The 24,485-nt window shown below is 45.9% G+C and overlaps 1 protein-coding gene and 1 pseudogene across 4 annotated transcripts in view; one reads left to right on the top strand and one right to left on the bottom strand.

Moving 5' to 3' along the window:
- LOC126959083 (thyroid hormone receptor-associated protein 3-like) overlaps positions 1-24,485 on the bottom strand; it is a 151,319-nt pseudogene that overhangs the window by 110,702 nt on the left and 16,132 nt on the right.
- Positions 914-24,485, top strand: part of SLCO3A1 (solute carrier organic anion transporter family member 3A1) — a 324,947-nt gene continuing 301,375 nt past the window's right edge. For all 4 annotated transcript variants that reach the window (XM_050798035.1, XM_050798037.1, XM_050798036.1 and 1 more), the window contains exon 1: positions 914-1,504. In XM_050798035.1, coding sequence (XP_050653992.1) covers positions 1,325-1,504 — 180 coding nt within the window. In that variant the 5' untranslated portion in view covers positions 914-1,324. The remainder of the gene's footprint in view (positions 1,505-24,485) is intronic.

Here is a 24,485-nt window from a genome sequence, read left to right as displayed (position 1 = left end):
ACAACTAGCAGATCCTATTGGTAGTGCCCTGTGGCCCACACTCCTTGGTAACGGTGAGAGTGGGGAGTAATTAGGAGCGGCTGCCATGGGTCAGGCATTCAGGTCAAGGCCGAGGATGGTGGCCAGGGCCACAGAGCCAGGGGAGGGTGGGGACCCAGCAGGCCTGTGGCTGGCCGCTTTCTGCGCGCTCGAGCCACTGGGCCCTGGGCGGATGGAGGGCCGGACAAGGCCCTCTGCTGGGGCCGCGGCGATCTTGCAGCGCCTGGACACTGAGGCTGGGGCACCAACAGTCCGTGGGGCTCCCGACGTATTCCTCTAACTTCCCCTTTCTCTCTTTTCGGTCTGGGGCCTTTTCAACACCCTCTGTGGTCGGGGAGAGCTGGCGCAGAAACCGGCAGGCGGCAGAAGCCTCAAGCAGCTCTGACCTCTGGCACCTCCCCAAGGCCCAGAGCATAACATCTGTCCCCAGAAATCCCCAGGCGGAGAAGAGCGCGCGCCAAACCCTTCCTGGGTAGTCAGTATTCTCCCTTCCTGGGAAGAGCCTGCCCTCTGAGGCTTGGGCACCGGGGTTCCCGAGCGCCGGGTCCGAGCCCCGCGGGGGCGCCTCCGCACCCCATCTCCGCGCCCGGCGCAGAGCCGCCAGTCTCCGCCGCGGGGCCCCATGACCCGCAGCGCCACCTAGGGGCCGGGCGCCGCCTCCCTCCCTCAGGGGCACCCCCCGTACTCCGCAAGGACTCGCGGTCTCCCCAGTTCTCCCGGCAGCCGGACCCTCCCCGCCTCGGCCGCCGGGCCGCCCTCCGCGTCCCAAGCCCGCCTCCCGTCCCTCCCCGGGGGCGCACCGGCAGCGGGGAGCGGCGCGGCGAGGGCGCGCAGCGGCGGCCCAGGCCCAGGCCTCCGGGCTGGGGCTGGGGCTGGGGCTGGGGCTGGGGTTGAGGGGGTGAGAGCAGGCGCGGCCGGCGGGCGAGGGGAAGCGGACGATGGCAGCGGCGGGCGGTCGCGGGAGGCGAGGCGGCGGCGGCCGCGGCGGCGGCGGGCGGCGCGAGGAGCCCCTGTGATTGGCACAGCCGGAGCCGGAGGAGGAGGCGAGGGGAGGGCGGAGGCGGGGGAGGAGGAGGAGGAAGGGGCGAGCGCGGCGGCGGCGGCGGCGGCGAGGAGCTGTGCTTTCCACCTCTCCAGCCCCGGCAGGACGGGGGCGGCAGCCGCGAGCCCGGGGCGGGGACAGCACGCAGCCTCGAGGCGCGCACCCCCACCCGGCAGCGGCCCCGACACCCGGGGCGAGCGGGAAAGCGGCAGCGGCGGCGGCGGCGGCGGCGGCGGGGGAAGGATGCAGGGGAAGAAGCCGGGCGGCTCGTCGGGCGGCGGCCGGAGCGGCGAGCTGCAGGGGGACGAGGCGCAGAGGAACAAGAAAAAGAAAAAGAAGGTGTCCTGCTTTTCCAACATCAAGATATTCCTGGTGTCCGAGTGCGCCCTGATGCTGGCGCAGGGCACAGTGGGCGCCTACCTGGTGAGTCCCTGAGCCAACTCCGCCGTGGGCCCCTTCCCCAGCCCGGCTCCCGAACGGCCGCCTGGCACGAGGAGGGGGCCGCCCGGCGCTGGGGGCAGGCGGGCATGACCTCGGTCCGGCGTGGAGGTTGGCGAGTGGTGCAGAGGCGGCCGCCGGGGGAGCTGCCGGCCGGGGCTGCCAGCGAGCGGGTAGCGGGCGGGACCGTTGATGCCGGTAGCAGCTCGCGCGCGCCCTGCTGGGGCTGGGGGTGCTGGAGGACGAGAGGCGGCGGGCAGGTGGGCGTAAAACTATTCCTCTCACCCGCTTAAGAGCCGAGCGAGACGGTGACTTCAGGGCTCTCCTTGGAGAGGAAAGCAGTCGGGGTTTGCAGGTGACCCGCACATGGGAAGAAAAACCAGTTAGCATCCTGCGTCCTCTACTCTCCATTGCATCCTCCTCGAGAACAAATCTATTATGCATCATTTTCTCCGGGCGCTTTCTACATCCGCCAATTACAGGGGGATATAACAGCTTAGAGTAAAATGCTCCCTAGTGTGGCCCTGACCTGAGTCGGGGCTGCAGGGGGATTATTCCCACTCGGCATCCCTATAGCCCTCTTTCAGCGTCTGCGATAAAGTTACGGTACCTAGAGAGCAGCTGCGAGTTTGTGTAGTTCCTGCTATCCACTCTTAGTGCTAAATTCCCCATCGTGGTCTGTCGCCCACAGAAGGTTGCACCATTTTGCACAATGAATATGTATTTTATTTGCCGCCAGAAAGGGGATGTTAATGCTCAGAGGGCCCATGGGTGCATAACATTTCAGAGGAAACAGCTTGTAATGACTCAGCACTGTCAGGTACCTACTTTGTCGCTTTTGCCTCCCCTCCTCAGGTGGTCCCAACTTGAGTTCCAGAGAGCGTGCTTCCACACCTGAGTACAGTCCTGTCTAAACGGGAAAAAATTTTTTAGAGTTTATAGTGTTAAATCATTACTTGGCTATTGACCCGCAACTGGAATCAAATGTCATAGACTTTGAGTATTCCTGAGCAAGTTTGATGGAGATAGAATTGGACAAGATTTTGGCCATTGAATAACCACATCTAGAGATAGAACCACGCGTATCCTGATGCTATGATTAATCCCTCATTCCTGGCCTTGGGGTAAAGTTAACGAGGGCCAGACGCTGGGGGTTCTATACCATTCATAAACTATCTCTTAAGGCTCAGGGCTCACTGTTAAGGGGAAATACAAACAGTGCTTGGTCTCCGGTGTTAAGTAAGTTAGGTGGTTGTGAGAGAGAAGGTCTTCAAACTCAGCTCTGTTCCTGGGGTGACAATTTTAGGGCTTTTGAAAATCAAATACATTTCTGTTGCTCCTTCTGAGACGAAAAGCGTTTACGTCCCGGTCTCTTGTCTTGTGCATTTGTAACTTGTAGACTGCAAGTGAACCCTGTAGTCAAAAGCACACCTTGTTTTCTGTTCTATAAAATAACACTTATTGTGCCTATAGTTATAATATGCAGTTGCAGACAGTACATATTGGCCCTCGGAATTTGAGGGATAGGGGATAATTGTGTTTTGGGAGTCAGTTTATCAGCCTTTCCTTAGGGGGAATTTGACTGTTAAAATATTTAAGTACATGTATTACAGAGATGCAAATACACATTAATAAAATATATGTGGGTCTGTACTGTGACATATGCAAAGTACATAATACCTAACCGGGTCTATGTTTAAAAGGAGGTCATTAGTATATCAACAGCTGCCTCCAGTTTAACGGTTTGTTTGCCTCAAACCAGTTTTGATCAGTAGAGTGCATTATTCATGTGTGGCAAACACCAACAGAACTTTTCACCCCAGGAATGATAAAAGGACGGGCTTACTATTTTTCGGTTGCAATGATCTAAGGATTTGACAAAGAAATGAAGCCGGTCTGCAACTAGATGAATGACCTAGCTCCTTTAGAAAGTTAAGAAGCCGAGTACTCCTGGAGTGGTGGACTTCTGAAGGCAGGGCTGGCCCCAGGAGATAGGAGGTTGACTTTAATCCCAGAACAGGGGAATGACAGGCAGAGGAGGAATTTGGTCCACCTGGTGGTGGCATCCTGGCACTTCTAGCCTTAGCTGATGGAAAGCCTGGTTGGGTGGGGTAGGGTAACAGGAGTCAACAGGTGACTTGCAGAAAGCAGCTGGAGGCCCAGGAGAGGACAGGCCTAGGAAATTGAATTCATTTTGATTACTAGGAGTGGAGGCATAAGGCTCTAAGGGCTCTGCTTTGCCCGGCTGCCCTCGTCTTTGCCTTGCCATCGGAGCCTCATGAAAATAAATAGTTGGCTTGTCAGGGTTGACTGACTTAGCTTGCTGTGGGCTTTGCTCTTCTGGGCCACTTCAGAGTTTTCTCTTCATCTGTTATTTGGGAGATGGGGAAAAAAAGTTTGCTCCTTCAGCCATGCGAGACTTCTCTGTGGATAATTGGAGGATGAAATATTGCAGGCTGTTTGCAGGAAAGGCAGATTTCTTCCTTTTAATTCATCATGGCTTTCTTAGGAAACCTGAGACCCTGTAGGGGACCACAGGGCAGGGTCCACGTGCTAAGTGTGCGTTATGTGTGATCTTTACATTGGCAATCAGCCTGCCCCTCTAATGAGGCATTTCCAGATACCTGAGGAAGGGCTTGCCTTGGGACAGTGCCAGCAATGCTCCCTTTCACAGAGAGGAGAGTGATAACAAATTCTATGCCAACGACATTATTTCCTATTAGATTCCCAGAGTCCACCTTCTTATTTCATCTCCCAAGGTGCCTTAAAATTTTGCAGTTTCATTTGCTTATTTTTTCTGAAAAGACAAATTTCCCAGTGTCCTGAATGACACTAGTGTAGGCTTCCCAACTGCAGAACTGAGCAGAAGGTTGCCTGTGATTTAAGAAGCAACTTTGAGAGGGAGGACTCGTGTGTGTGTGTGTTTGTGTGTCTGTGTGTGTGTGAGAGAGAGAAAATGTGTGTGTGTGTGTGTGTGTGTGTATGTATGCATGTGTTAGTTTTCCACCAAGAACCTGCCCAGGGAGGAAACTCAAGAGAAAACTGTATTGTATGTAAGAAGGCCATCAATTGTTGACTAGACTGGGGACCTGCAACTTTTGCCTTGGTGTCAGGGAGTACAGAAAGACACTGATCCTGAAAGCTAGACTCAGTGATCTAGATAAAGGAACCCAGGTACAACCTGGGCCAACTGTGGATTCTGAAATCTATTACAGTTACAAACGTCTTCACTGGAAACCATGCTTCAGATAAGCCAATAGTCACAGGGATGTTCCATCATAGTCACCTAAACCTCCTAACTGGCTATGAAATAATTTTTGCAGCATAAGAGGAGAGGCCTGCTCACTTTGATAGTCATTTTGTATGGAACGGAGAATGCAATTTAATTTTCTTCTACTTGGGTTTTGGCTTCGAGTGACTCCAGTCCTGTTTGCAAGGATGTAACATGTGCTTAAGTCTTGGACTGGTTGGAGAAGATGCAGGCATATGAGAACTGCATGGAGAGAAAGTCATTTGGCATGTGCTTATTGGTGCTTTGCAGAGACCCCCTAAAATGTTTTAAGCCACTTGCTGAGGGTAGCCCTGCTTATAGAGGTTTCTGTGTGGTATCAAATTACTGAGGACTGGAGTAGATAAGGGTGTGTACAGGAAATTAAAACCTCTGACACCTCTAGATGATTAGATTGAGGCATACATACAAATACATTCGAATTTCCTCAGGTTGAAAACTGAAAAAAGGCCAGTCTAGTTTCCTGGGTGGGGCACCAAGGGTGTTCCTATGAAGAAAGGGTAGGCATTTCCCTATTTAGAGTTATAGAAAATAAGTTTGAGGTTGTGGTGACAAAATAATGACATCGATGACTGAGTGTGGTTAATGAGGCTCTGTCTCACTGCTTTGTAGTCACACTTTTTCAGCTTGAGAACAGTCAGTGGGCTTACAATTAATGGGTGAGGTGAAACTGCTAGATTTGTTATTCCTTTTTTTTCCTAAAGAAACATCATTTTGAAGATGAGTTTTTGCGTATTCAACCCAGAAGCAGACAGCTGAGGAAACTGTCTGTTGACATTTTCAACAGAGAGAGACATTTTTGAAGTCCTTGTCAAATTACTATGATGACTAAGGTAACCATATTTTATTTAATCAAATTATTTGATACACTTATGCTTACTCAAAGTGACAAATTCCTTGCCATTTCCATAATTACTGTGTAGCCCCAGGTAGTAAGAAATAAAATTACCTTGATTTTTTTTCCCTTATAGCTTGGTTTAAAATGTTAATTATTAAGGGAAAAAGATATTTCTGAAAATTATCTTCAGCCAGCTTTGTGTATTTATCTTTGTTTCTGAGGGAGTTTTTGTTGGTGTACTTAACAATGGGAGAAACTGAATTAGTTGTAAAATGAGCCAGGGCTCTATCCTGCATTTTGTTAACTCTTCCCCTCATTCAATTTTAGACACCTTATGAAAAGGATCGCCGAGAGGCCTCCCTGCAGCAGCACCGCCTTGCTAATCAATTGCCCAGCATTTGCAGCTCATCTTGCGTGCTGCTGGAATCGCGTTTTCTATTATGCTGCATGGGCTTCTTCTTGCACGAAGTCACTGGCGAACTGCTGTGCAAAGGCAGCCTCATCAAGAGGGTCTCTGTGAATTTATTTTGCACACCTAAAAGCAAACTTTGAGGTGCTGCCTTGATCACGGAATGTATTCTCTTAACAGATTGGCCTGGATGAACAAGGGTAGTATTGCAAAAATGATGAAGATACAGATGCATTTCATGCAGAAATAGTGAAGAATAAAACTCCCTACTAGCTGCATTTCTCTGGCTTTAGTTCCAACTTGCGCAGATTTCACTACGTGTATCATTTAATAAGCATGTTTCTCTAAAGTGGAGTCAAAGTACCTCTCTTTTGCATGTGTACTCTATTCTGTACATTGCTGTATGCATTGCGTATTTACATATGTGTTCATGTACAGGGTTGCATGCAATGAATATTGTATGCCATACTCTTTGAAGGTGCAAAGGGACATTTCAATGGTAACTTTGATTGTATGGTTGACACACGGATTTGGGACCCGTTCTTCCCTGAAGAAAATCTCTGTATTTTCTTGCCTCTCAGAAATGCCTTTGATAATCTGTAGGCTAGAAAGATAGCATCTTTGCTCTTTCAGTTTACTTTTATTTTCGGTTTCTATGTCTGTATCTGCAAAATAGATATAAATGGGAAAAACAGTGGAATCATGGCCCTTGGTTCATGGGATAAATGAATTGATGTGATTCAAAGACACTTGTATTTTATGTAGCCTAAGTGTTTATGTGTTAGCATGAGACAAATTACTGTTTAATGGTTAAAACTCCAAGTTAAATGATTACAGTTCCAAGGTGGAGAATGGCAAGTGTCTGTGGCAGCTGTCGCTTATTCGATGAGTGTCAGAAAACTGGGATTCATGCCTATGTCCTTCCCTTACCTGCTCTGTGACCTTGAGCTGTTTACTTAACCTCTCTGTACCTCACTTTTTCATTTTATAACTGGGATTATAATAGTACCCACCCTCCATTTTGCTGTGAGGATGAACTGAGTCAGTACATGTAAAGCACCTTGAACAATATCTGGCACATAGTGAGTGCCCAGGAAATATTATTAATAATATTGATTTGCATATATTAATAATCAAATATTATTAATATTTGATTAATAATCAAATATTAATAATATGATTATGCATATTTGCTGCAAACATAATAACTATGTAGCCCCAACTGATGAGAAATAAAATTATTTCAATCAAACTTTGGTTTTGGTTTAGTGAATTACATATTCAAGTAGTTTCCTATTCTGCATGAACATTTTTGTCTGGGAGGTAAAAAGTTTTTAAGGGCAAGTAATAAGCAAAATATCAGTTGCTAATTCTGTTTATTCCCTTATAAATATGGCATTCTATTTCATCTTAAAGATGCTATAAAAATTAGTCACATGGGAGAGGAGCCTGTTGCAGGAATGGTGATTCATGTTGATCATTTACAGTCCATGAGTACTTGAAGGAGGTTAAAGCAGGGCAGGCAGGACTGGCTGGGAGGGGCAGGTGCCCTGATGCTTCACTTTGGGAGGTCCTCAGTGTCTCTTGCTGTGGTCTATGGCCACTGGGTGCTGAAGGCTGCGGGTAGGTGATGTTAGACTGGGAGTTGGAAGACCTGGATGTGAACTTAGACTTGCTACTTCCCAGCTCCTGGCAACTTGACTTACCCGAGCCTCAATGGCCTCATCTGAAAAATGGGGATAATGATAGAGCTTATCTTACAGATGCTTGTGAGGTTTAAACAAATAGTCATGTGATAGAGTACTTCTCATAGGGTACGGTATTCCACAGTTGCTTTAACAGTAATGGCATAACACTGCTCGTTGACATTAGCACCAACAAAAGCCCATCCTAGGGAGCTGAGGATTTGGAATATTATGTGAGGCCAAGGCTTCTGTTTCCTAAACTGGTGATCTGGGCTCCTGAAGCTTGCTCTGCTTCACTGGCTGAAAGGCTGAGTGACCAATTCAAGGGAGCCGAAGGTGTCAGGAGGGGGAGGACAAAGGGACATATGTTGTGGACATATGCTGCCCTCCAGGCAGCCTTGTTTAAAACGTGCCTCCGCAGAGCTCAGCCTTGGTTGCCCAGAGTGGCTCAGGTCTCACGCCTTGTCTGCTGCCTTCACCTCGCCTTCTCTTGCAGTATTAAGTGGACTCTGGCAAGCAGGTCTGTGGGCATTTCCCCACTCTTGGTCTTTTTCTTGGTTTCTCATAAGCAGAACAAGGGAAGTGTTCCTCCAATCTGGTTTCCCATCCCGTGGATTCATCCATCTCGGCTTATGGACATACTTTTTGCACAACACCACTCCTGTTCCTTCTGTAGTCTTAGAAGCAGCCTTTCTACCCCCAGTCTGGTCACACCTGTCCTTGCAAAGGATAGAGAAGGAACTGGGCCTTTCTCAGTGAATCAGGTGGCAGTGTATGTTTTAGGTGAGTTTTTAGATTCGCCTTCAAATGCCACAGGCTTCAGGAGAGAATCTGTACTCAGAAGACCACAGAGCCCTAAAGCCCGGTCACTCTGATGACTTTGCTGAGGGAGTAACTGTGTGTAAAGCACTGAATCTAGTGCAGCCACAGGTGTGGAGTGAGCAAGCCTGGGGAGCCTTCATCCGTGAGTTCCAGTGACAACACAGAGACTGGAAACATTCCCGTGGATGTGCACAGAACCTCAGCAGTTGGTGACTCCCAACTTCTTTATTTAGGTTCATTCTTTGTGGTTTTGAGTCGAGTGCCTCTGAAAAGGGAAGCCCTTACTAACTGAGGACTTAGCAGCTCAATTGTTTAGTGGAAATGGTGTTACCAGCCTCGTTATTTCCCATATGACTGGGCGTTCCTCTTTAAACACGGATTAGTTGGTCATTAGTATTTTCCTGGACTTAGGCAAAAGTTGCACTTATTCCTCCTAGTCAAGACACATGGAAAATATTTAAAAGCAAAAGGTAACTTAGGCTGCCATAAGCCCCGCTTTTGTTGTTGTTATTTCGAGACAGGGTCTTGCTCCATCGTCCAGGTTGGAGTGCGGTGGCAGGATCACAGCTCGACCTCCCAGGCTGAAATGATCCTGCCACCTCAACCTCCTAAGTAGTTGGGACTGCAGGCACATACCACCAAGCCTGGCTAATTTTCTTCTTATTTTTTTTTTTTTGTAGAGATAGGGTGTGGGGGTGGTTTCACCATGTTGCCCAGGCTGGTCTTGAACTCCGGGACTCAAGTGATCCACCTGCCTTGACCTCCCAAAGTGCTGGGATTGCAGGTGTGAACCATGGTGCCTTGCCAGCCCTACATTTTTCAGTGGGGTAGGGTGGGTAGGGTGGGGCGGGTGGGGCGGGAAGGAGTGTGAACTCATGTTTCCCCTTTGCCCTCGTGATTTCCTTTATAAATACCCCTGTTGTGCCTCTTCAGTACTCTCCTTTTCATGATGTAATAGCCCAAGTGGCATTTTAAGTTATCTGGTAATGGACTCAGCGCACTGACTGTAATGATGAAGTCTTATTTTTTTAATTAATTTTTTTTTTTTTTTTGGAGACAGTCTCACACTGTCCCCCAGGCTGGAGTGCAGTGGTGCGATCTCAGCTCACTGCAACCTCTGGCTCCCGGGTTGAAGCGATTCTCTTGCCTCAGCCTCCACAGTAGCTGGGACTACAGGTGCGTACCACCACTTGGCTAATTTTTTGTGTTTTTTAAGTAGAGATGGGGTTTCACCATGTTGGCCAGGGTGGTCTCAAACTCCTGACCTCAAGTGATCCACTCACCTCAGCCTTAGCATTGGTTCTTGTTAAAATCTTTGCCCTCTGAAAATTCTGAGAATAGGCTGTGCCCATAAGCCCATCCCAATAGGCAGTGATGTGACTACCACATTTGTTCTGCCAGGTTGTCCTTTGGGACAACTTTTGGATGTCTGGATAACGAACCTGTCCAGATAGCCCTTGAGACTTTCTTGGTAGCTCTAAAGACTGTTCTGGCTCTCCATCCATCGATACCTAAGTTTCTAGTTGTGCAGAGTGTGAAGAAATGAGCAGGGGCTGATCAGGCTTTCAACAGATAGTTCCAGAGAAAATAATAGAAGGCAAACTAAGTCACTGCTCATGTAACTACAGGAACTTGAGGAAGTTAGAAGTGATTATTTTTACCTCCATTTTTGCACTTGCAAGGTTGATGTAGGGAGAAGTGTCACAATGATGTTTTTCATTTAAAGACTACTGTAAATATTCATGGGAATGGCTATTGTCTTTCACCCCCTTTGCAAGAGGCTTATGTAAAATAGGCAGGCTGTTTCTAATTGTTGAATTTCTCTCCCAACTTCAGCTGATTAGAAGGAGAAATTACCACCTTGAATATAAGCAGGTTGAAATTGGGAGAGCTGCCCTCGGCTGATTATATAAGCTATAAAATACAGCACCTGAAGTCTTGTGTTTACTCTGCAAAGAATTCCCCTAATGAAGATGAAAATTTCTAAGCAGCATGGACCCATATGTGTTTATTATGTAATATTCAATTATGGCGATCCAACCTGTAAAATAAACAATGGGGTTGATTAGTTAATCTCTTTGTTGGCTTTCGGGTCAGAGAATTGTTTAAAGTAGATCCACAGAGCCACCTAGAGCTGTCCCCCTGGAACTCGGCTGGCTGTGGTGTCAGCACCAGTTCCCCTTCTCTCCAGTGGTGCAGGAGGCTTGTCCTGGGTCTGTGGTCACTGTAGCTTTCAAGGTTGTGGAGGGCAGGCCTCCCTTAAGGCTGGCTTTCAAGGTTGCTTGTGCAGTGTGGTGGGATGGTCGTGAGTACAACCACTGCCGGTTGTGACGACACCATCCTTTGGCCGTTTCATTTCTCAAAGTGCTGCTGTGATAGCACTCAGAATTTGCTGTGTCTTGTGGGATGATTTGCATAAGCAGCATGTATTCCAGTGTGGCACATCACACTATCCTCTTCTTGAAGCTATACATGCGTGGGGTGCACAGCACACCACACGGTCAAGTTCAGATTTCCATCCGCCTCCTGAAATGCAGGAAAGGAGCATTTTTTTTTTTTTTTTTTTTTTTTTTTGGCCAAAGTGACGATTAAGGAGAAGAAACTTAAAGGGAGCCAGACCCATGAAGCAGATGTAGAAGAGCTTCAGACAAGCCTCTCCTGTCCTTATGCAAAAAATTGAAGGCAGGACCCCTGACTTATTGTGTGGCATGTCGTGTCGCCTCCCCAGTGCTGGTAAATACTTATGTAGGTTGGGAGGCTTCACATGCCAATGACAGTTTCTCAGCCAGCCGAAGGGAGGATTTCTTTTGGAAACAAAAACCATAAATTGGCACCATTCCTTTACCTTTGCCAAGCTGTATATATGCATTAGGGAGATGCATATAAATAGATCAAAAAGCCAGTGTGCAGTTTTGCAGCTTTGCAGCTTGCACTTGATGGAAGCAGATGAGGAGGTTCTCCTTGCTGCACAGGCTCAGAGTGGCACATGGAGCCAGCAGTGCTTGGGCTAAATCCAAATACAACCTTGTTCGATTTCTAGAGATGGACATGTGGAATGGACTGTCCAACAGGCATATTGTTTCTGTGTCCCAGGGTTGGCCTGTTTTTAGGTCTTCTTAAGTATAACATTGTAGAATCTCTGCATTTGTTGCTTTCATGTTAGGCAAAATCAGGGCACCGAATTGAGGCACTTACCCAAATGTGCAGCCCCACCCTCCCGAGCCAGCTCACATTCCTTGGCAGGTATAAGCAGGTGAGCAGTCAGGAAGCAAAGTCAACTGATAGTTTTATTTTGGGGAATAACAATTATAAATAAGTATAAATAAAAATATTGTTTTGGTGAATGCTGGGAAAAAATTACTTCTCTTATTCTCTTTCAAAATGTTCCTCCTCTTTTTTTTTTTTTTTTGGTCTAAGTAGGCTTAATGCTTTCTAAGAGGCACCCTACCTATCCTCAATGGAGTGAGCAGATAATATATATACATTTATATTTATTTGCCTTCTGATACTTAGGATTTCATTGGGGAATACTTCTGTATTTAAAAATAATAGTGACAGGGAGGTGATTAAAAATAGCTCAAGGGCTTGTGGCACCCAAGGCTATCAGGGGAGCTATTTTGTGTGACAAGTGAAACATTTAAATCCCCCAAAAGGAAGCTGAGTGTTCTCCTGTTGCGGTCTGTCGCCCTGGTGGCTACTTTTTGCACCCAGTGAGCCGAACTGGGATGGTCACAGGTGTTCATTTCCGCTCTGTCACCTCCTGATTGTTTGTTTTCTTCCTACCTCCCTCCACTGGCCCCTGACCCCATCAGTGTCACGCCTCACCATCCCTGACAGGATGTCACAGTCACGTGGGTGGGGCCTCTGGGAGTCAAGACCTAGGCCATTCCTGAGTGGGACCGTCATGCCAGGCATTTGCCATGGGCAGTGTCCTTTCTGCCCCTTCCATGGTTGGTCACCCACCGTCCCTATCCAGTGGAGAATGGAGCCGGGTGTGGTCTCTTACAAGCCTTTCAGATCCAATTCCACCTCTCACCACAGATTGTATGTGATTCCTGCCTTCCTGGAATAATTCTGAGGTCTTTTGTACTTTATTTGGGAGCAGGAATAAATGGGGACTTCATACTTTATTTAAACCTCTCCTTTTGTAGAGTTTGTAGGACAGTAGGATTATTCCCTAACATTTTCACTATCTCAGATGTTAGACCAAAATTGGGTCATATTATAAGTGAGAAAATGACTTTTACAGTTTATCTGTTGGTGAGGTGGACATGGACCTGGAGGGGAGAGGGTGGATGAGATGATGGGCATTTCAGAAGGTAAAAACCAGGTATATTTATTAACTAGGGCTGCTGTAACAAATTACCACGAACTGGGTGGCTTGAAACATCAAATTTTTTGTCTCACAGTCCTGCAGGCCAGAAGTCTTAAAATCACGGCATCAGCAGAGCCGTGCTCCCTCTGAGACCCTGCATAGAACTCTTCCTTGCCTCTTCCTGGCATCTGGGGGTGGCCAAGGGTCCTTGGATTCCTTGGCTTGCAGCTGCATCACTCCCATCTCTGCCTCTGCTGTCACATGGCATTTCCCCCATATCTCTCTCTCTTCTTCTTATAAGGACACCAGTCACATTGGATTAGGGCTCACCCTAATGACTTCATGTGACTAGCTTACATCTGCTAAGTCCTCGTTTCCAAATCAGGTCACATTCACAGGCACTAAGAGTTAGGACTTCAGTATATCCTTTTGGGGAAAACAATTTCAGTTCATAACACCAGAGAAGAAAAAGAGCAAAGGCCCCTAAAACAGTCTGTGTGTACAAAGAAAGGCAAACTCTGTCTTCTTAAGTGTTTGGGTGGGTAGGAAGATTGTCGGATATTCCTAAGAGAGTCATTCATACCCAAAGATAACATTTCAGTCTTCACAGAAATGCTGACAGTCCCTGTTTTCTTTCTGTAAGAAGGTAACCATGTTTCTCTCTGGGGTAGTGGTGGTTAGACTTGCAGGAATGAACCTAGTTGGATGATTCATTAGCTTTGAACACATCATTTGCTCTTTCTGGGCCTAGCTGAATGCTGGGATTGGACTGATAATCACGTCATTTGATTAAGGAGAATGCATGTAAAAAAAAAAAAAAAATCCTAGACAGCTATGTGGGTGAGGAATATGTGTTTGTGTATTTACTGTGTGTATGTACATAGGTACTCATCCATGTTCCCATCCCTGACACCCAGAATTACTTAGCAGGAATCAGGGCTGGTAAAATCTCCAGCTGGTACTGTCTCCTTCCTGAAGCCCTATCCAATTCAGTGAGACCAAAAGACACTTTATCACTGTGTGCTGTGCCAGCCAGTCTCAGATTTGGCCAGGTGTGTATTAAGTTAGGACCAGACATCTGCATTCTGATCTCATTCATCTCTGTGGTTTTTTTGGTGGGGGTGGGAGTGATATGGTTCTCAGAATTTCTCGGCGCAGGCTCCTTTTTTGAAAAAAAAAATGTCAGCTTGATCTCTGCCAAACTAATTAACTTCGACAACTTCCTTAAGTGCTGCAAGCAATTTAGAGTTGAGTAAGGCGTGTTCTTGGCCCTCATGGAGTTGATATATCCTTGGGGGGGAGATGGCATGTTTATAATTTTTTCATTAATGACTCATTCATTAGGACATTTCAGGTCCTGGGCCAGGTGGCAGCCAAGCCCTCTGGAAGCCTCACGTCTGGTCTAGTTGTGTTACAATAGATCAGACTAAAAATAGAAGCAAAGGATTGGGCCAGGGTGGGAGATGGGCCTAGGTAGACTGGTCAGAGATATAAAATAATTTTCTCAACCTTGGTTGGGGATAGGTCCAAGGGTAGCAAGATGTCAGGTGGAACTGTTAGTAAGAGGCTGGCTGCAGAGAGTCATTGGAGGCGGCATGTGATTGGAAAACCTGGGATGGAGAAGGGGAGGGCTGGAAACCCAGGGCCAGAACTGGGCTGGGGCATGTCAGGGCTGGCACTGCAGAGCGCCACTCTAGTTAGCAGCATGGAGGCTGTCGGCATCTCTCTCGGCCAAACTTGGATCCCTCTGCCCCTCCTCCCCTGCTTTGAAGTGGTGTGGTGAAATGTGGCTGGAAGTCAGTCTGCTAGTCTGTGGAGGGAACTTCACCCAGGGCATGCTCAGACTCGGCTAGAAGCAAGCACGGCTTCATTGCATTCTGAGGCCAGGGGGCTGAAGGATGCAGAATGCTTGTTGTACTGGAATGCCGTGCTCACCAGGATGGGTGCCACATGGCGGGGGGGGGGGGAGCTATAGGGTCCTGGGCCTGAGGACAAAATGACACCTCTGTATTGAACCTCTCTTTGGCACATATACAAATGAGATTTGTGCAAGAGGAGCTGACATTAGGAAAGGTCCTATTATGTTTGACTTTTAAAAAAAAAAAACACTTTTGCTGAACCTCGGATATATCAGTTCTGGATAACTTTAAAGCTGGTAACAGAACAAACTGTGTTCACACACAGGAAATGTCTCCAAACAAAAAGTGGGTGTGCAGTTTACAGTTTAAAAATTGGATGAAGGCCCTTCAAACTTCCCCTCCTGTTCTCCTTGGGAAGAGCTTGGCAGGCTGCTGAGAGAGGCCACTCCTCCCTGGTATAGGTAGTCACTGGGGCCTGGGAAGGAAGGTAGCCTGTGAGTGGAGCTGCCTGGTGACTGGGATGAGGCCCCAGGTGATCCTGGGGCTGGGAGGCTGGTGGAGGTTTCCTTTCAGCTTCAAGGCCTATGTGAAAGGTTGTGCGAGTCAGATCAGGAAGCATTTCTGCACTGTTGCTCTAAGCCTGTGGCCAGCCGATCCGAGCACTGGCTGAGCCGGCTGGAAAGCCCTGTGAGCATCCTGTGTCACTATCTTTATATATTCATCACTTGGCTCTAGAACTTTAAGTTCATGCTTTTTTTTTTTTTTTTTTTTTAATGGGGATGGAGTCTCGCTTTGTCACCCAGGCTGGAGTGCAGTGGTGGGATTTCGGCTCACTATAACCTCTACCTCCTGGGTTCAAGGAATTCTCCCGCCTCTGCCTCTCGAGTAGCTGGGATTACAGGAGTGCACTAGCACGCCCAGCTAATTTTTGTAGTTTTAGTAGAGTCAGGGTTTCGCCATGTTGGCCAGGCTAGTCTTGAACTCCTGACCTGAGGTGATCCGCCTGACTCAGCCTCCCAAAGTGCTGGGATTACAGGCATGAGCCACCACGCCTAGCCGGCTTTTTTTTAAAAATATAAAGACATTACTGTTTTACTTATTACACAAGGAATATATGTGATGTTGACAATTTGGAAAATACAAATAAACATAGATAACATTAAAAAAAATCATCCATAATTCAAAGAACCTGGAGATAAACTGTGAACATTTTGGCGTGGGTCCTTTAAGTCCCTCTCCGTCTACCCGCATTGACGCATGACTTCCAGGCCCACGCGGTGGGAAAGGATGTGGGCTTTGGGGTCTTTGAAGTCCATGTCTGTGGCTGGTTAGTCTTGTGTGGCTTTGGGCATTTTGCTTTCCCTCTCTAATTCTCAATTTCCTCATCTCTAAGATTGGGATGATATTTATACTTTCAATGATCTTGTGAATACCAAATGAGAGAATCCATCCAAAGTACTCAGCCCGTGCCTCTCTGCAGTATGTGCTACTGTCGTGATTTTTAAAAAGTAATAAAATTGGATCTCACTATAAATTCTGTTTAGGAACCTACTCTTTCCTCTAAATCATTCTGATGGCTTTTCTGCAACATCAGATGTTCTTCTCTGCTGTCATAGTTTCAAATGAAAAATGACTTTATTGTTTTTATAAAACAATACATATTCATCATGAAGAAAAGTTTACGTAAAAATGTTTTTAAAAATTCCAAATCCCCCATTCAGAAATAATCATGACTGGTGGTGGGGTTTGAGAAGTGACTGTTAACCGCACCTTCCTCTCTGGGATTATAGGCAGGAGCATGGTGGCTCGTGCCTATAACACAGTACTTTGGAAGGCTGAAGTGGGAGTATCACTTGAGCTCAGGAGTTTGAGACCAGCCTGGGCAGCATAGGGAGACCCTGTCTCTACAAAAAAATTTAAAAATTAGCTGAGCGTGGTGGCTCACGCCTGTAATCCCAGCACTTTGGGAGGCTGAGGTGTGTGGATCACTTGAGGTCAGGAGTTTGAGACCAGCCTGGCCAACATGGTAAAACCCTGTCTGTACTAAAAATAAAAAAATTAGCCAGGCATTGTGGCACATGCCTGTAATCCCAGCTACTCAGGAGGCCAAGGCAGGAGAATTGCTTGAACCCAGGAGGCAGAGGTTGCAGTGAGCCAAGATGGCGCCACTGCACTCCAGCCTGCACTCCAGTCTCTGCCTCAAGGGAAAAAAAAAAAAAAAAAATTAAAAAATTAGCTGGGTGTGGTGGTGCATGCCACCACCCAGTCTCCCAGATATTTGGGAAACTGAGGTGGGAGGATCACTTGAGACCAGGAGATTGAGACTGCAGTAAGCCATAATAATGCCACTGCACTCCAGCCTGGGTGACAGAGTGAGACACTATTTCAACAACAACAAGAAGAACAACAAAAGAAAGAATCATTTGGGAAGTAGACACCCCAGCCAGCCACAGGGGTTTAAAACATCATCTTGGGGGTTATGTGGAAAAAACTGGAGTTTGGATTGGAAAACTCCGTTTGTGTCCAGATTCAGGCTTATTTTCCCTACTTTGTCCTCAGAATAAAACTCATCCAAGTCAGAACTGCAGGCTTTGTCCCCGCAGGAGCTTACCTGCTAGGTAAGCTTACCTCCTGGAGGAGCAGAGAATATGTGCATCCTGAGGGCTGTTCACAGACTCGGGAGAGAAGGGGGTCAGGGCAAGCTTGCCAGCTTCCTGCTTGCAATTCTATGAATCAAATAAGTTGCTGATCCTTCACTTTGGGGAGGTTTGAGTGAGGAAGTCAGAAAAGCAGATGCTTTTTCTCTGTTAACTTCCAGAAGGTGGACGTTCCTCTAGTCTATATCAAGGTATGAATTCTGGGGAAAAGGAAGAATAATTTCTCCTTATTATTAGGAATATATCATTTTAGAGTTCTTTCTATTCTTATACATGGAAAAATGACTGGCTGACTAGATATACTTATAAAATGTATGTTCTAAAAATAGCAGTAAATTTAATTTCACTGAAATTTAGCAGAAGACTTCAGTAAAACTGGAAAGAGGTAACTATCTTTTCTACTAATGTTGCTGCAGAAGTGTCCAAGGCCAGCCTTATTTTTCCTCCCTTACAGATGATTTATTATTGCCTATAGGTTAGATGTATGAGGAATCTTTTCTTAATATTTGACATATAATTTAATTCTGATGTATATTACTGCTGTGTGATGTGTGTCATAGTCTTTTTTTTTTTTTTTTTGAGATGGAGTCTCGCTCTGTTCCCCAGGCTGGAGTGCAGTGGCGGGATCTCGGCTCACTGCAAGCTCCGCCTCCCGGGATCATGCCATTCTCCTGCCTCAGCCTCCTGAGTAGCTGGTACTACAGGCACCTGCCACTGCGCCCGGCTAATTTTTTTTTGTATTTTTAGTAGAGACGAGGTTTCACCGTGGTCTCGATCTCCTGACCTTGTGATCCGCCCGCCTTGGCCTCCCGAAGTGCTGGGATTACAGGCGTGAGCCACCGCGCCTGGCCGTGTGTCATAGTCTTTGGAACTGGATGTGTTCTTTTCAATCAACAGATGCAATTCTTTATTAGTTTTGGGAGAATTTCCTTACATTATCTCTTCAAACACTGGGTTCTATGCAGTGAATTCTCTGCTGTGAGGCACCAATTGTCTGTATGTTACATTGTCTCTGAAATCCATAGTTGTCTGTTTTGATTCGATTACTTGAATCTCTTGTTTTTATCTACATTCACCATGTTTATTTTTAGCTTTCCTCTAGTCAGAAAATTGATTTTAAACCATCTTTCTTTAGTTCTCTGTAGATTGTTTCATATATTTATTTTCTAGTGTTGGCTTTAGTTTTCAATTTATTTCTTTAGATCTATAATCTTTTTTCCCTTTTTTAGATATTGCCTTTGGGCTCTTGATATATTGAACTCATATTCTTATTAAGTTCTATGGCTCAAAGATCTTTTGGGGGAAATCTTTCTCTGACTGAGTTATGTTTTCTTTTAGTTTGAGTTCTTTGTCTTTGATACCTACTGTTGCTTTCTTGCCTTTCCAAGAGTCTGTGTTTAGAGATACCATGCCTTGTGGTTTTTCATTTTATTCTTGCTGGAGTAAATCAGCCTATATCTCTCTTTGATTTACTTATTTGAAGGCTGTCTTTTTTCTCCTTGCCACCAGGCTGAAGTTTGAAGGCTGGTTGTTCATTTCTGTTCATGCTTTCTGTAGCCTGAAGACATGTGAAGTGTCTTGGGCCAGTTAAGCTGTAGCAGGTGTTATGCTGGGTGCTGAGTAGGCTTGGTTAGATGTGGACTTGGCAGCTTTCACTTCTGGAATCTTTTGAAGGCCCTTTTAAGTGGGTTTGGTTTTCCTGTGTGGGGGCACACAGTGCACACCCTCCAGCGGTATTCTGTGGCCTCGGGTCAGCCTTGGATTTGACTTTGGACTCCCAGAGTCTTCATTCCTTGCAGCAGAGATGATCAACACCACGGTTTATGCATCGTCTCATCCTTTTCTCCCCAGCGGATGTTTTCTCTCTTCTGTAGTCAGAAGAGGAGAATATAGGGATAACTGCTCAGGTTGTTTTTATCTAGATGTGGTGATATTGATGAAAACTCTCAGAATGTTTATTTATTCACTGTTTTATCTTCCTGAGGGTGTTAGACTCAGGGCTCTGAGCCTTGCCACACTGGATCCTTTTTCCTTTACTTTCCTTCCCAGGCACCTTTTGAGTTTATAACACTGGGGTGTGCTCATTTTGTTTTTTGTTTTTGGCTGATAAATCTTTTATTTCAGGTTTATTTTTTTTAAATTCAGATTTAGGAAGAGTGAGATTTTATGCAGAAGTTGAATTCTACCATTTTATCTGGGAAATGTCTAGCAACATTTGAAAAGATTATGTAACATTCCATTGTATTCCATCTCCCTATTTCTGTATGGTAGGTTGCTTATGGTTTTGTTTTGCTGATATAAATTCTGGTTGCTCATTGCTTTTCATTTTTTTGCTTTTCGGAATTACAAAATGGGAGGATGAGTTCAAGGGCTGGTCACAAAAGATGTGGGGAGTGAAATCCTCTGTGGAAAGGGGAATTGCCTTTATCGAGGATGTAGTGTGCCCGGGAGCACACAAGCAGTCTGATCGAACTCTCACACAAATCCCATGCAGTAGATGTCATTATTTATCTTTTCCATATAAGGAAGTAGGGCTCACTTCTAGAAGTTAAAGAATGTGCCAGCTGGGCACAGTGGCTCACGCCTATAATCCCAGCACTTTGGGAAGCCAAGGCGGGTGGATCACTAGGTCAGGAGTTCGAGACCAGCCTGGCCAACATGGTGAAATCCCTTCTCTACTAAAAATACAAAAAAATAGCTGGGCATGGTGGCAGTTGCCTGTAATCCCAGCTACTCAGGAGGCTGAGGCAGGAGAATCGCGTGAACCCGGGAGGTGGATAGGTTGCAGTGAGCTGGGACCATGCCACTGCACTCCAGCCTGGGCAACAGAGTGAGACTCTGTCTCAAAAACAAAGAAAGAAAGAACATACCTAAATCCAAATTGGCACAGCTCGTGTTTGATCTTGGGTCTCTTGGCTCCAGCTCTAAATTCCCTTCTCTTTCATCAGATCATACTTTGAAAAGATACGCAGCTGAATGCTTCAGTGTCTTGAGTGTGTTGATACTGTTTTAACATGTTACCACTTGTGAGAGAACACTGCTCTCACTCTCTCTTTTAAACTGAGGTGGGCCGGGCGCGGTGGCTCAAGCCTGTAATCCCAGCACTTTGGGAGGCCAAGACGGGCGGATCACGAGGTCAGGAGATCGAGACCATCCTGGCTAACACAGTGAAACCCCGTCTCTACTAAAAAATACAAAAACTAGCCGGGCGAGGTAGCGGGCGCCTGTAGTCCCAGCTACTCGGGAGGCTGAGGCAGGAGAATGGTGTAAACCCAGGAGGCGGAGCTTGCAGTGAGCTGAGATCCGGACACTGCACTCCAGCCTGGGCGACAGAGCCAGACTCCGTCTCAAAAAAAAAAAAAAAAAAAAAAAACTGAGGTAAAAGGTAATGAACATTGAACATGACTTTACTGGGACCAGAGAATGACTTCACCAGGGCCAGAGAATCTGTTCTCTGTTCCCTTCCTCCCCTTCAGGGCACGGTGGCATCTGCAAGTGACAGGAGTGCTCTGAAAAAGACCTGTTATACATTCCAGGGCTGGTCACAGGGCCCCTGCTCCCTGCATGCAGCTACCTGCGTGCTCAGCACTCGCCTGCGTTCCTGATTTGAACAGCCAGCCACTCAAACACATGGGTCATTATGTAATATTTCTGCCATAACAATTCCCACAAAATTACAGAGTGTTCTGTGTCAGTGTGAACAGACACTCTAATTAGTGTTTACTTGTTCAACAGGTGATCATTTTTCAAAATTTTAGTGCAAAATTACATTTACCTTATTCAAAAAGTATTCCACAGGGCTGAGTAACATGTTGATGTTTGCTAAAAGATGCTGATGGGAGAGTCGTCTATTTACTGTGGGTTTCAGTTTTCTCCTCAAAAACAAAGGTGGGTACCATGCCATCTTACATGTGTCGAGTGTTCAGCCAGTTTCAGTATTGAGGGATTATGTCATCTCAGACTGACAGCAACCCTGGGACATCTGTGGGGCAATTTTGCCCCACTTTTGTTTTTAATTTTATTATGATGAAACAAAAAAGTAGAAATTATAGTACAGTGGACACCCATGTACTCACCACCTAGGATTGAATAGTTGTTAAGATTTGACACATTTGCTTCATATATACAGCTACATTCATACACATACACACACTCATACTTTATTTCAGAACCATTTTAAAGTAAATATAGAAATGATGACACTTCACACCTAAATACTTCAGTATACCTCTTCATAAAATATGGTCATTTCCCTATAAAACTGCAACGCTACTATCACTCCTAACAAAATTAAGTAGTCACTAATTTCAGTTAATACTTCCTACATATTGGATTTCTCCAAAATGTCCTCAAAATATCTCTATTGCAATTGCCATTTCTAGCTCTATACCTAGCTTTCTTTGGAACTATTTGTTTATAAACAGCCACAAACCAATTCAAGATCATACATTTCATTTGTTGTATGACTTTGTGTCATTTCCTTTGTTTTTTTCTTTATCATGGAAAATTACACATAAAATTTACCATCTTAATCATTTTGAAGTGTACACTGAACTCAGTGGTGTGGTAGTCCCCCCTTGCTCTTGGGGGATATATTCCAAGACCCCTGATGTGGATTCCTGGAACCTTAGATAGTACTAAATGCTGTATATGATATGGTTTTTCCTATATATATATACCTATGATAAAGTTTATAAATGAGGCACAGTAAGATGAACAACAATAATAATACAAAATATAACAATATACTGTAATAAAAGTTACGTGAATGTGGTCTCTCTCAATATATCTTATTGTTGCTCACTATTTTCTGACTGTAGTTGACCTCGGGTAACTGAAAACTGTGAAAGTGAAACTCTGGATAAGTGGGGACTCCTACATTAAGTATATTCACAACGTTGTGCAACTATCACCACCATCTATCTCTGGACCTCTTCTTCCCATAGGGAAACTCCATACCCATTAAATGATCACTCCCCACTCTCCTTCCACAGCCCTGGCCGCCGCTGTTCACTTCCTATCTCTATGATTCTGACTACCCTAGGGCCTCATAATCAGTGTTTGTCCTTTTGCAACAGGCTTGTTTCACTCAGCATAATGTCCTCACAGGTCATCCAAGTTGGGGGCTGGGTCAGAATTTCCTTCCTTTTTAAGGCTGAACATTCCATAGTATGTATAGAGCACGTTTCGCTTATCCAGTCATCTGTCGATGGACACTTCCGTTCCTTCCACATGTTAGTTATTGTGAATAATGCCTCTCTGATCATCGGTGTACAGCTTTCATCTGGAATAATTTCCCCACTTTTTCCCCACTATGTTAACTTTTTGAAGAGGTTGGGTCAGTTGTCATTCCACAGAACATCTTATATAATATTCCATATTCTGAATGTATCTGATTATTTCCTTGTGGTTTCATTTAACTTGTCTCTTTTCTCTGTATTTCCTGTACAATGGAAGTTAGCTTTTGCTTGACTAGATTTAATTTTTGCTTGATTAGAGGAGATAACTGGTGAGGAATTCTTTCAAGTACATTGTATTAAAACACCTGGTTGACCCCTGCTCATGGTGCTAAGGCTGATCACGTGGTTGAGATGGGTCGTTACATCCACACCACTCCACATGAAAGGGACGTTTGCCACCTTGAAGTTGGCAGACAGTCTGTGCTGGTGCACTTTTAATAGATGAGGCAGTTGCTGACATTCTGAGTAGGCTCTGACTTGGTTACCAGTGATCTCCACCGTTTACTGAGCATCCGCTGCGTGTACCTGACACATGTCATCTCATTTAGTCCTTTAGGGGTAGCAGTGTTGTCCCATGTAGGGACATGTAGGAGATCCTGCTCAATGTAGGAGATCCTAGTTGCACTTCTGTTATGAAGCCACTCCTGCCTCCCTTTCCTCTGACCTCTCCCCTCCCACTGTGGATCGTGGTCTCCTCCCCCAGCTCCATGGCATGATGTTGGCACTGCCTTTCCAGTTTACTCTCTCCATGGGGTAAAAACTGGACTCTGGAGCAAGAGACTGCCTGGATTCCAATCCCAGCTCTGCCTGTCACATGTGACATAAACCTGGGTTAGTTCCTCCCCGGGCAGTTGGAGATGATTAAAGTACCTGCCACAGAGGGCTCTCCTGAGCATGAAAGGAGTTACTGCCTGGGAAGCACTTGTGTGTAATAAGTCTTAGCCTCGTTCTCTGTTATTCCTTCCTTGGGTCCCTGGAGACAGTTGCTCAGCCCGTTTTGCTTTGAAGGTTTTGCCATAATTCACAATAGAGAAACACTGGGGATGACTGAAAATCAGGTAACAAACATAAAGCAGTGACAGTGATTCTAGAGCGGGGTTGGCAAACTATAGCCCATGGGCCAAACCTGGCCTCCTCTCTACTTTTGTAAGTCAAGTTTTTTTGGAACACAGACATGCTGATTTATGTACATATTATCATCACCATGTGACAGAAACCATATTGCCTGGCAAGCCTAAAATAGCTAGTATCTGGCCTTTACAGAAAAGGTTTGCTACCCCCTGCTCTAGAATCTTAAAGAATTCTTAGAGTTATGGTCTCAGATCTCTAGGTAAAATCCCAGAGAAAATGCCACCTCAGCTGAGTGTGGTGGCTCGCGCCTGTAATCCTAGAACTTTGGGAGGCCAAGGTGGGCAGATAGCTTGAGCCCAGGACTTGTAGACCAGCCTAGGCAACATGGTGAAACCCCATCTCTAGTTTTATAAATTAAGTTTTAAAAGCTACCTCCTGCTAAATTCTTGCCTTCAGCTTTCACTCCCGGGAGTGGCATTTCCCAACCTTCCCAGCTGGGAAAGTTCATTTAGTCTGGCTCTAAAGGACTAAATGAGATAATGTGTGTCAGGCACACATAGCGGATGCTCAACAAACACTAGTGACTGTGATCACTGGTAACCAAGTTACAGCCTACTCAGGATTTTGGCAAGTGCCTTATCTATTAAAAGGGCACCAACACAGACTATTTGCCAACGTCAAGGGAGCAAATGTTTGTCTCACATGGAGCGGTCTGGATGTTACCACCCATCTCAATCCTGTGGTCAGCCTTGGTACCATGAGCAGGGATTCAAGCAGATGT

The sequence above is a fragment of the Macaca thibetana genome, chromosome 7 (genome assembly GCF_024542745.1).
Source record: "Macaca thibetana thibetana isolate TM-01 chromosome 7, ASM2454274v1, whole genome shotgun sequence".
NCBI classification, from domain to species: domain Eukaryota; kingdom Metazoa; phylum Chordata; class Mammalia; order Primates; family Cercopithecidae; genus Macaca; species Macaca thibetana.
Note: the sequence above shows the minus strand (reverse complement) of the source record. Positions and strands in the feature narration are given on the sequence as shown.